Raw genomic sequence first — 13,084 nt, forward strand, 5'->3', positions numbered from 1 at the left:
ATAGATAGATAGATAGATAGACAGAAAGATAGACGGACGGACAGACGGACAGACAGACAGACAGACAGACAGACAGACAGACAGACAGACAGACAGACAGACAGACAGACAGACAGACAGACAGACAGACAGATAGATAGATAGATAGATCCATCAACCCATCCATCCGTCTATCCATCCATCTATTCATCCGTCCGTTTGTCTATCCATCCATCCATCCATCTGTCCGTCCGTCTATTCATCCATGCATCCTTCTATCTATCTGTCTGTCTGTCTATCCATCTGTCAATCTATCTATCAATCTATCTATCAATGTATCTATCTATCAATCTATCTATCAATCCGTCTATCCATCCATCCATCCATCCATCCATCCATCCATCCATTCATCAGGCTTTACTTTCCATTGCAAATCATCTGCAATGTTGTTGTTTTTTATAGTGGACTTAAATAAAATATTTCCTAATATCCAAATAATCTCCACTCAAACACTATATCATAATACCTTTGGCACGGTCTCATTCTCGTCTTATTCTTATTTGTTAAATACATTTGAAATAAATTTTTATTTTTTACTTGTTGTTTTCATTTCTTATGCATGTTATTATTTTTACGATTATTTTAAATACTTTTTATGTAAAGCCCTTTGAATGACCAATTAAATAAACTTGCCTTGCCAATATTTTTTAGTTATTATAAAAATAAAAAGAATTTAATTAAAATATATATATTTTCTCTATAGTAAGTTTATTATCAAAATGTATGGCCATAAACAGTAAATCATGTTTTCTTAAACTGAATCATTATGAACAAAAGGACCCCAACAAAGCAAATTAATCAATTCCGTTTATTTTTTGACCCCAGCACCAATTACATTCATTATTTCATAACATACACCAGTTGCTCACACACCAGGAAAACTCCATTGCAGCATAAACAAATGACAAAGACAACATATAAATGACCGGGTGTATGCATACGGATCATTTCATTAATAACATGAGGATTGGAGAGGGACGCAGGCCACAGATGTGACTTTCAGAAGCTGTAAATCTGACGGATAGGCTTTCTGTAGGACTCGCCGATGCTGGTGCGATGACGAAAGCGTCACTTGCTGATGGGGGTCTAATGAATCTTTGAGGCTCTATCACCAATCAAAACTGTTGTGCAACGTCACTGTATATGCAGACAGACAAAATCCGTCTTCAGAAGAGACTTCGTACAGTCAAAGGTACTGTGATGTAAAATAATGACCCAACAGAGCAATAACATCCCATATGTTTGGAACTAAATAACATTTTCTACAGCTCATCTGATATTCTGTGATAAAGTGTGTGATTAAGCTGGATTTTGTGTGTCGTGTGCGCTTCTGAAAGTTCACACAAGATGACCCCATCACTTACAGCAATTTCAGCCTGCATTTGCCGCCATTTTGTGCTTTTCTTAAAATGAGCATCACTTCCTCATCCAGTTTCAATTAGAAAGTTCCTTCCGAATACAACATTCAAGTTCAAGCACAAAGATATTTACCAATTCTTGCAGATGATTTCCTCTATTAACACAATGAACAATAGAATTCAATCAGAAACAGCCTTTCCAGTTCACCTAGTGATGCTGCCCTTTACCCATTTCTTTGTTCATAAATCATAAAATAGATTTCGACAAGAGACATCTGACCCACGTTATGGATTCAGATTCAGAAAAGACAAAAAAATAGCTTGATTTTTCACCATAAACAATAAAAAATACCAACAGTGTTTCAGGTTAAAAGGCGAGTACTCTTAGTGCAGGTTTTTTTCCCCAGGGAAAAGCATCCAAATTAGCCCTGGATACCCTGAACAATATAAAAACATGAATTTTATATATTTATAAAATTCAAAAAACAGGCGTTATTTAATCTTTGATAGGTTTGGAAATCAAATACACAAACTAAATTGCAACATTTACAGATGATTCTATCAAATCTGATATCAGCTCTTTAGCTAACTGACAAAGTGTTATTAAAATTAATCAACAAAAACAATGCCCACCAACTTGTTTTACTACAAAATATGTTTTTAGAAAAACCCTCTGCAACCATATTTTGAGTTTATAATTACATCTTTGAGCTTATAATATAATCAGTTTAACAAAAACCCATCAAATTTTCCTGTGTTTCAGATTAATATGATTAAAATAATACATATGAATCAAAAAATTAACCCAGGAACATAGCCTATTAAAATGCAAAATATAAAGACACCAAGCAAGACAAACAAACACAAAAGCCATTAAACCTCATCGATTTTATAAATGTTATAAGCCATATCCGTGAAAACCCTGAATCTGTATGGAACCATCATTAGGGGCCAGTTGTTCAAAACATTTATTCTGGATCAAAATGATCTGGATTTGGAAATCCCATGTTGTGCTATCCAGGATCAGGTAATCCATCTTACTTTTGTGCCGGTTTTTCAAAGCAAAATTGGATTGGATCACCCTGATCCAGATACACACCTTTTCAGATGACCAAATCTGGATTACTAGTGCTCTACGGAGCCCCTAAAGGGACATGGTGATGGAAAAAAAGAGTTGGGGAAAAAAAAAATTCAAAAGCTTTTGCGTTCTCTCAGAAAAGTTTTGCGTATCCAACTTTTGACTGGTTCATCTCTTATAATTGATAAGAAGTAAAAAGTCTTATAAGTGATAAAAATTGTTATATATTATTTTTGGTTGATATTTACAGCTGTTTGGGGATTATTTTATGGTGGCTAAATCTTTTTTTACTTTGACTGTAGGCTACCGAAAGACTTAATAGGTAGCCTAATTTCTACTTCTAATTTATTACTTTAACAATTAGCCTCACTAATCAAGAGTAAAATAAAATAATGTGTTTGTGTATTATATGATACAAATGTTGTATTTTTTTGACCAGTTTTAAAGTTTTACTACATTTTCTTCCTGGAGATCGCCTTGAAATCCTACCCCCCGTTTGTTTGTTTTTTATCAAAGTTATCCAAATCCTACTGACAAGTTTTGAACAACACAAACTGAAGGTTTGATCCAGATTAAAACTAGGATTGGATTCCGTGATCTAATCTGATTTCAGATTCCTTCTTTCCCTTTTGAACAACCCATTTTCAAGATTTGATCCAATCCGATAACCGAAATCCGATCAGTTTACCTTTGAACAACTGGCCTGAGGGCAACCAATAGTCCAACACGATCACACGAGAATGTGTATCAATAATACGAGTGTGCAATGTCATGGAATATGTATATGCATATGATACGCACTTTATGGCGTGTATTTGACACGCTCTTGGGTAGGATGGGGTGGGGGGGGGGTCGTGTGTATAATACGGCATAAAGTGCGTATCATATACACGTGAAAAACTGCGTGCCATGTGCACGTATACATCCCATGACATTGCACACTCGTATTATTGATACGCATTTTCGCGCTCCAATAATCATATGCTTTATAGACATGGGTATAATTTCAGATAAACCCAATTTTCAACAAATTTCAAATTTCATAATTTCTCTTCATAGTTTTTTTATGTTTTAAAAATGGAACATTCCATTTCACAAACGTTCTGGAATTGTTACATTTGAATGTTCTCTGAACATTTCGAGACAAAGAGGAAAGGTCCTTTCACACTGGACGCGATTTTGAATAATTTGCGCGATGGTTTTATTTTCTTATCAGCTGTTTGTGTGATGAGTGCTTCCACACCGAATGCGAATGTGCTGCGGCGAAAAAAAACGAAGTCTATTTTTTCCGTTTCAATGTCGATTTTTTAAACTCTGCAGCAACAGAAAAGGCTTAAACCAATCACATACAAGGAAACAAAGGTCACGAAATGTCCAGTTGATGTCATTAGCTATTCACTCAACATTAACCTTTGCCAGGTATGGCATTTCTCGCAGGATTACAGCTGTAGTTGTAGTTACAGGTGTACAGATGTAGCTGTGTTTGCCCACTGTAGGCTACAGACAACGATATCATCACCTTTTGAGGCAAAACTCGTTCTTTCTAAAGCGACTATAGAAAGTGATTGTGTTTCCGTCAGTACGACTGTGGCACTTAAATTTTTACATTGTGACTCAACTGGAAACAGCAGCTCTGGATCAATCGGTTCCTGAAGTGTGTGTGTGTCGTCAGATGTGGTGCTACTGTCTCTGTCAGATTGTCCCACGGACATTTGAAAGTAAGAGCGGAACCGGCTATGATAAAGTTTTAGCTCCTGTACAAGATTTGCAGACTCCCCTTCAGACTCTCTGTTCTTTAAGGGCGCTTTCACACCTACCTTGTTTGGTCCCGATTTTCGGACTTTTCAGTTTGGTCCGAATCAAAATTACAGGTGTGAAACCTACCCTGTACCACGGTCCGGACCAAACAGACGAAATTTGGTAGCCGGATCAAACTGAACAAAGGTTTGGTTCGTTTCTAGTGTGAAAGCGTTTTCTGTATGGTTCGTACTTTCAGAGCATTTACAGGAAGTTCCTGTTTATGTTTAAATATTGTTGTTTTTAAATTCAATCTAGGCTACATTGATTATGAAAAGTGAAAAGATGTGCAATACGTCAGAAGACAGAAGGTCAGAAATTATTTTGAAAGAAATTTTGTATGATTTTGCTTAGAAAGCCTTTCTTTAAAGTGATAATTGCCTGGATTTAATAAATAAGAAGCAAATAGTCTATAGCAGACAATAATCGCGGGAGCGATCATATGCTTTTCACATGAACTGGAGCGAATAATCCCAAACTCAGCAGCTACTCGTCTCACAAACATGAGAAATATGTGAATATAAAGCTTGAAATGTCCACTTTTAAACGTAACGAAAAGAAAATAGTCAAGCAATGTGCACTGTTCAATAGTTGCAACGATATGCGTCCGTTCATTCACTCTTGTCAAAGACGCGTCAGACGCACATCCGTTTACAAACCAATCAATGTCCAGATGCCGCCCACACAGATGAAGACGAGTGGACGCAAGTGTGTCATGTTCAGTTCTTTAGTGCGCTCGCATAATTGCAATGTGAAACCAAACCAAAACTAACCGAATGTATAAATGTATCAAAACATGAACTTCGGTTCAGACCTTGGTGCGGACTTTCAGGTGTGAAAACGCCCTAAGACTGAGTGCACCCAAAACCTTCTCTTCGGTCTTTTAAATAAAACGAAAAGCTCATCTTCACTGGAAGATGAAGTGTCCGTGTTTTCTCAGCGGTCGCGGTGAATGTTTTGTAATGTTGGAGCTCTGAAACGTCACAAATTCGTGTCGCGGCTGATGTTAATGGTTTTGACGCGAACTATTCGCACACAAAATATTCGCTTCTCCGCGTCGCTTTTCCATTACGCGTCCGGTGTGAAAGGGCCTTTCCATTTAAAAATCTGTTTTTGTGCTAACGTTTTGAGAACATAAATACTATATAACTTTAAACTAACATTCTATTAATGTCACTGAAAGAACGTTTGTCCATAACTTTTAGAGAACCTTGGCAGAACGTTCCCTGTTAGCTGAGACACAGGCTGCGTCCGGAATCGCGTACTATGTGAGTAGGTACTACATTTGAATTTGAACTTCGAGACCGTTAAAAAAGTACGTTCTATATAGTATAAATGAATGTAGTATGAATGTAATCCTGACGTACTACATCCGCCATATTGTCATGATCATGTGACCTACCAGCATCAGTTGCGTCCCATCATGGGATCTCGTGGGATAGTAAAGTGTCCATCGTATGCGCACTTCAGAATCTCGCCGGAAGTAGTAAGTCATCCGGGTACTGTTTTTCCAATACTATGAATTCGGACATACTACTCTTTTGGCGTACTGTTTTTCGCATACTATATAGTAGAGAGGTACTCGATTTCGGACGCAGCTATAGCCTATATACAATTAAAACCTCCACCGAAAATTCTTGACTATTTAGCCTTGCAAAGAATAAGCTTAGACTTCGTCCCATACAATCAACAAAATATATTTGATCATTCCCCCAATGATTATAATGAGTGCAACTTTAAAAAGTAGTGGAAATGCAGTAAGGCCATCCAAAACGAACCTGCAATATATACAGTATTTAGGCACATAGCTCTTTAATATTTGAGATACCGATGTGTGTAACCCTTGAGAAAGCTTCAATAGTCATTGGTAGCTGCTCCAAACGACGGGACACTGTTCCACAGATTCTGGCATGAAGTGCGTAAACATCGTGAGACACTTTAAAGCGCCGCACATGAAACCGTCTGCGCTGCAAACAAAGGCAAATCATAAACACAGATCGCCAAATGAGGCCGATTGCATAGAACGTGAGCTTGTTTTGTCTTCCACATTCGCGACTGGGTTCGGGGCTTAAAAGGGCGAAATGTTTCTGCAGTAAACCGTTGTTTTTAGAAAAATAAAAAGCCACAAATGTTAATGAAATCATTCTGCGTTCGATTCAGTCCGTTTTGGTCTGATTGGCTTTCAGTATTGCTGAACTTTTTCCAGATTCTTATCAAGATTTGGGGTTTGATCAGGTGTTTGTATTTTGGCTGGGACTGATCCGATTCATAGTTGTCCTGTCCGGGACAGAACAGCAGAGCTGTGGCACCTTGTGACGCATCGATATTGACGTTGAAGCACAAAAACAACCCTCATCAACTCCGCCCCACTCTGACACGGAGACGTTAAAGCACCTACAGGATTTTGGGTTTGTGGGAGTGGGCTCTGTCCCTCAGTATAAAGGCTGATTGGAGCTCGGTGGGGGGAAGAGGGCGGGGCCGGGCTGGGCAGGTATCAGCTGATTGGCCCCTCCGTCTCTCCGTCCTTGTCTGACTCGTCTTGTATCTCGTCAGTGTTCCCTGAGTCACTGCTGGCGGATGAGCTGATGGAAGGAGAATTTCTGAAGAGATCAGAAACAGTCGGAGATATTGTACTTAAATAGACCTGACTTTGTTTGTTGTCTAATGGTTAAAGGGTTAGTTCACCCAAAAATGAAAATTCTGTCATTAATTACTTACCCTCATGTCGTTCGACACCCGTAAGACCTCCGTTCATCTTCAGACACAAATGAAGATATTTTAGTGTAAATCTGATGGCTCTGAAAGGCCTCCATTGGCACAATGGCACGGTTCACTCTCAAGACCCTTAAAAGGCTCTAAAGACGTCGTTACAAAGTCCATCTCACTACAGTGGTTCTAAAATAACTTTATGAAGCGACGAGAATAGTTTTTGTGCGCAAAAAAACCTAAATAACGACTTATAAAGTGATGACCGATTTCAAAACACGGCATCATGAAGCTTCGAAGCGTTATGAATCAGTGAGTCGAATCAGCAGTTTGGATCGCCAAATTTCAGCAGTTTGGATCGCCAAAGTCACGTCATTTCAGCAGTTTGGCGGTTTGACACGCGATCCGAATCATGAATCGACTCACTGATTCATAACGCTTCGAAGCTTCATGATGCCGTGTTTTGAAATCGTCATCACTATATAAGTCGTTATTTAGGGTTTTTTTGCGCACAAAAACTATTCTCGTCGCTTCATAAAATTATTGTAGAACCACTGTAGTGAGATGGACTTTGTAACGACGTCTTTATCAGTGTTGGGGGTAACGCATTACAAGTAACTTGAGTTACATAATAATATTACTTTTTCCAAGTAACTAGTAAAGTAACGCATTACTTTTCAAATTTACAACTAAATATCTCAGTTACTTTTTCTAATTAATTTGACTGACAGCTCTCCTGCCCCCATGTTGAGAAAAATAAGTGCAGAGGTGTGTGTGTGAACATGAGGGTTATTGTAGTTCTAGACTAAATGTGAGCATTTATTTATCTCACTTGCACAATAAAGATTCTGTACTCCTCAAAATGAATAAAATCAGTCAAATGCAAGTACTATGCAAACCTCCAATAATTAAATGTTAAATAAAACAAAATTTTTTAAGCATTTAATCTACCTTTATATTTAATTTACCAATGTCTTGCTGCTGACCTTTGATGATGAAAATTACTAGATTTTTTAGACTAGAAACTTTTTTCTCCTGCGTCCTATTCTACCATTATCCAGAATGGCAGCAGAGCTGCGCCCTCTACTGTTCATGCGGGAATTTGCATTTTGACCTCAGCCTGGGGCTTATTATTTCAATTTTGGTATGAAGAGGTCTTTACCGTTGCACAAATATATAACTTTTTTGTTATAAACAAAAACAAAAGCAAGCCCAGCCCAGGTGAGAAAAAGTAACGCAAAAGTAACGTAATGCATTACTTTTCAAAGTAACTTTCCCCAACACTGGTCTTTAGTAGCTTTTATGGGTCAAGTAAAGTGCATTGTGCCAATGGAGGCCTTTCTGAGCCATCAGATTTCAACTAAAATATCTTCATTTGTGTTCTGAAGATGAACGGAGGTGTCCAACGACATGAGGGTAAGTAATTAATGACAGAATTTTAATTTTTGGGTGAACTAACCCTTTAACCCTGGGTAAATTATGAGCAATGTGAAACATGAAGCATGCAAGATAACCCAGGGTTTCGTTTCCCGGGGTTTACAATGAACTAGTTAAAGTGTGAAAAGCCCTTCTGTTAGGCTTTAGCACTTTTGAATACTACAAAAAGTAGGCATACTATAAACTGCTGTCATTAGCAAAATGCCTTTAGTGAAGCTGTATTCTCTGAGATCACCTGCCACCCTTGATCATTCTCCGGCACGTCTCCATCTGCACGTCCAGCCCTCGCTTCATGCTGCACATCTCCATGTACTCATGCAGGTGTCTGTTCATGTCACTCTTAGCGGTCGCCAACTCCTCCTGTGTGAGGGAGAGAACGCTAAAAATATGTCTGGCACACTGCAAAAAATGCTTTTCTTACTTAATATTTTTGTCTTGTTTTCAGTCCAAATATCTAAAAAATCTTACATTAACAAGCAAAAGTTTTTGTCTTGTTTTGGGGGAAAATAACTCAAAATGAAGGGAGTTTTTGCCTAAAATAAGCAAAATAATCTGGCAAAGGGGTAAGCAAAATAATCTTGTTTTCTGTTTGAATTAAGATTATTTTGCTTGCCATTGGCAGATTATTTTGCTTATTTTAGGCAAAAACTCCCTTAAAGCTACACTGTGTGATATTTTCCCCCATCTAGTGGTGAAAAGGTATATGACCATCCAGTGAATATTAGTTTCTGTTCCTGTCAATTCCGATTTCGTTTTAACTCCTACGGTGGCCGATTTAGTCCAAGATTAACATGGCTTCCAGTTCGACCTCGTCCACATTCGCCACGGTTCCATCGAGTGTTGAAACGCGAAAGGCGAAGCTTGAATTTACGGGTATGTCCCTCTTTGGCTGATGTACTTTCAAGATGGAGGCGCAACATGGCGACCGGCATTCGAACCCTCACCCGTATGTATTTTCAATGGCATATTATAAACTTACGAGAATACTTTATTACTTGAAAGAAGTAAATATACATTAATGAGCACATATATTTTTGAAAGAACTGTTTTTAGCTAAGAATAAACTAAAAAAGTTACACAGTGTAGCTTTAATTTTTTGTTATTTTCCCCCAAAACAAGACGACAACTTTTGCTTTTCTAGTAAATGCTTCTTAATGTAAGATTTTTTAGATATTTGGACTGAAATCAAGACAAAAATACTAAGTAAGAAAAGCATTTTTTGCAGTGCATGGGATGGTGAAGAGAACAATTCCATCCCAGACAGCTTCAACTGCGTCAGTAGGGGAGGGCAAACACAATCACAACCATCACAGTCTGGTTTGGAAGGACAATGAAGGAAAAACAGGCACATTCGAACCTCAATTTGTCCGATTGTCTGCTGATATTCCTGCTCTCTGGTCTTGAAAAGAGACTCTGTCTCATCGATGAGACTGCCAAGACTGCCGTCCTGAGACACACAACAGAGAAACAGGCTTATTTCCTCTCAAGCTGTACAGATGTATTGAGAACAACATTGACAACACAATACACTACCGTTCAAACTTTTTTTTCAAAAGAAATGCATACTTTTATTAAGAAAGGACGGATTAAATTGATCAAAAATGGCATTTAAAATGCTACAAAAGATTTCTATTTCCAATATATAATGTTGTTTTGAACTTTCTGTTCATCAAATAATCCCATGGTTTGCACACATGAAGCAGCACAACAGCTTTCATCACTGATACCTTTTTTTTGAGCATCATATTAGAATGATTTGTGAAGGATCATGTGACACTGAAGACTGGAGTAATGATGATAAATGCAGCTTTGATCCCAGAAATAAATTACATTTTACAGTATTTTCAAATAGAAAACACCCTTTGCAGCTCTAACAGCTTCAGCTCTTCTGGGAAGGCTTTCCTCAAGGTTTAGGAGTGTGTTTATGGGGATTCTTCTAGAAGCGCATTTGTGATGTTGGACGAGAAGGCCTGGCTCTCAGTCTCCGCTCTAATTCATCCCAAAGGTGTTGAGGTCAGGACTCAAGTTCCTCCACACCAAACTCGCTCTTCCATGTCTTTATGGAGCGACGCTTTGTGCACTGGTCAGTCATGCTGGGACAGGAAGGGGCCGTCCACAAACTGATCCCACAAAGTTGGGAGAATGAAATTGTCCAAAATGTCTTGCATTAAGAATTCCTTTCACTGGAACTAAGGTGCCAAGCCTAACCCCTGAAAAACAACCCCACCCCATAATCCCCCCTCCACCAAACTTTACACGTGGCACAATGCAGTCAGGCAAGTCCCGTTCTCCTGGCAACCGTCAAACCCAGACTCGTCCATGGGATTGTCAGACAGAGAAGCGTGATTGGTCACTCAGAGAACACGTCTCCACCAGTGTTGGGGGTAACGCATTACAAGTAACTTGAGTTACGTAATAATATTACTTTTTCCAAGTAACTAGTAAAGTAATGCATTACTTTTCAAATTTACAACAAAATATCTCAGTTACTTTTTCACATTAATTTGACTGACAGCTCTCCTCCCCCCATGTTGAGAAAAATAAGTGCAGAGGCGTGTGTGTGAACATGATGGTTATTGTAGTTCTAGACTAAATATGAGCATTTATTTATCTCACTTGCACAATAAAGATTCTGTACTCCTGAAAATGAATAAAATCAGTCAAATGCAAAATCAGAATACTATGCAATAATTAAATGTTAAATAAAACAACTATTTTTATGCATAATCTACCTTTATATTTAATTTGTCTTGCTGCTGACCTTTGATGATGAAAATTACTCGATTTTTTGTTTTTATTGGTAAAACTTTTTTCTCCTGCATCCTATTCTACCATTATCCAGAGCTGCGCCCTCTACTGTTCATGCGTCAATCTGCATTTTTACCTCAGCCTGGGGCTTATTATTTCAATTTTGGTATGAAGAGCTCTTTACCGTTGCACAAAAATGTAACTTTTTGGTACGCAAAAGTAACGTAACGCATTACTTTTCCTAAAAAAGTAACTCAATTAGTTACTTTTTAAGGGAGTAACGCAATTATTGTAATGCATTACTTTTCAAAGTAACTTTCCCCAACACTGGTCATCACTGCTCTAGAGTCCAGTGGTGGCGCGCTTTACCCCACTGCACCCCATGCTTTTCATTGCACTTGGTGATGTAAGGCTTGGATGAGCGGCTCGGCCATGGAAACCCATGCCATGAAGCTCTACACACTGTTCTTGAGCTCATCTGAAGGCCACAGAAGTTTGGAGGTCTGGAGCTTTTGACTCTGCAGAAAGTTGGAGACTTCTGTGACCCTCAGCATGCGCTGACCCCGCTCTGGGATTTCACTTCGTGGCTGTTGTTCCCAATCGCTTCCACTTTGTTATAACACCACTAACAGTTGAGCTCCCATTCCTTCACTAATGTGTGTAGAAGCGTCTGCAGAACTAGTGCTTGATTTATACACCTGTGGCCATGAAGTGATTTAACACCTGAACTCAGTACTTTTGGCAATATAGCGTATGAAACTCACCGCGTCTTGAGCGTCTCCGTTGGAGTCGAGAGCACTGGTGCTGTTGGTCAGGGCGCAGGGCATGTTGTAGTTGGTGAAATCTTCCCATAGCAGCAGCGTATCATCGTTCTCCTCCCATGTCAGACTGTCACAGTCATCATCGATCTCAAACGTCTCCCGCCTAGCAACAAATGAGTTATCTGAACAATGTCTGCACGTGAGGGAAAAGAAAGGGACAGGGAAAGAGGAGAGAGAAAGAGCAGGCAGTGAAGACAATCACGGACAAGACAAGAGTGAAGACAAACAAAACAGGACGGATACACACACAAACACACATGTATAGAGGAACACTCCACCGTTTTTAGAAATAGGGCTTATTCAACATCTTTCCTACATTTAGATATGTGGGCAAATGCATTTTTGTCTCAGTGCATGCATTGTTTTAGTTTGGCAGGATCGCCGCTAGCTTAGCTTAGCATAATGAATGGAATCCTATGTTGCCAGCTAGCATGTCCCGAGTAAAAGTGATCCAAAAAAACCCCCACCTAATTACTTCTTGTGGCCTGCGTAATCACAACGAGTACAAATAGCGATGCAGATTAAGACTAGGCGATTTCCTTGGCAGATATTAACTTGGGACTATATTATGGGGAAGCACAGGCGAAGCACTGCTACTTGGGCGCAGAGATATCACGCAACACATGAAATCCCAGTGATATCTTTTGCACCCTCAGATTTTCAAATAGTTATATCTCAACCAAATATTGTCCTATCCTAATACACCATACATCAATGGAAAGATTATTTATTCAGCTGATGACCCTTATGACTGGTTTTGTGGTCCAGGGTCACAATTGTTCTTTATGCTGCGTTCACACCAAACGCGAATAGAGCGTCAGGAGCGAGTGATTTCAATGTTAAATGAATGGAAAGGCGCGTTGACGCGCGGCTCGATGTGCGCAATGGACGCGATAGTTTGCGCGAATTACGCAAATTGGATGCGAATTGAGCAACTTGCGTGATACGCGCGCCATGCGCAAGTTGTGCTTTTTGTGCATTCACGCATTTGAAGCGAATCCGCGTCTGATGCCCGAGTTGAAAAATCTGAACTTTGGCGTCAATTCGTGTCGCGTTAACCAATCAGGAGCCTGCTCGCTGCTGTCACATGGTAAAGTGAC

General features: G+C 39.2%; 1 protein-coding gene across 4 annotated transcripts in view; it reads right to left on the bottom strand.

Moving 5' to 3' along the window:
- Positions 1 to 3,548: 3,548 nt before the first annotated feature.
- iffo2b (intermediate filament family orphan 2b) overlaps positions 3,549 to 13,084 on the bottom strand; it is a 69,415-nt gene continuing 59,879 nt past the window's right edge. For 2 of the 4 annotated variants that reach the window (XM_079844283.1, XM_079844285.1), the window contains 4 exons: positions 11,928 to 12,087; positions 9,773 to 9,862; positions 8,651 to 8,775; positions 3,549 to 6,872 (listed from right to left, as the gene is read on the bottom strand). In XM_079844283.1, the coding sequence (XP_079700409.1) occupies positions 6,767 to 6,872; positions 8,651 to 8,775; positions 9,773 to 9,862; positions 11,928 to 12,087 (481 nt within the window). In that variant the 3' untranslated portion in view covers positions 3,549 to 6,766. The remainder of the gene's footprint in view (positions 6,873 to 8,650; positions 8,776 to 9,772; positions 9,863 to 11,927; positions 12,088 to 13,084) is intronic. The other 2 variants (XM_079844286.1, XM_079844284.1) reach the window with 1 other exon arrangement.

The sequence above is a fragment of the Gobio gobio genome (assembly GCF_949357685.1).
Source record: "Gobio gobio genome assembly, chromosome: 19".
NCBI lineage: Eukaryota > Metazoa > Chordata > Actinopteri > Cypriniformes > Gobionidae > Gobio > Gobio gobio.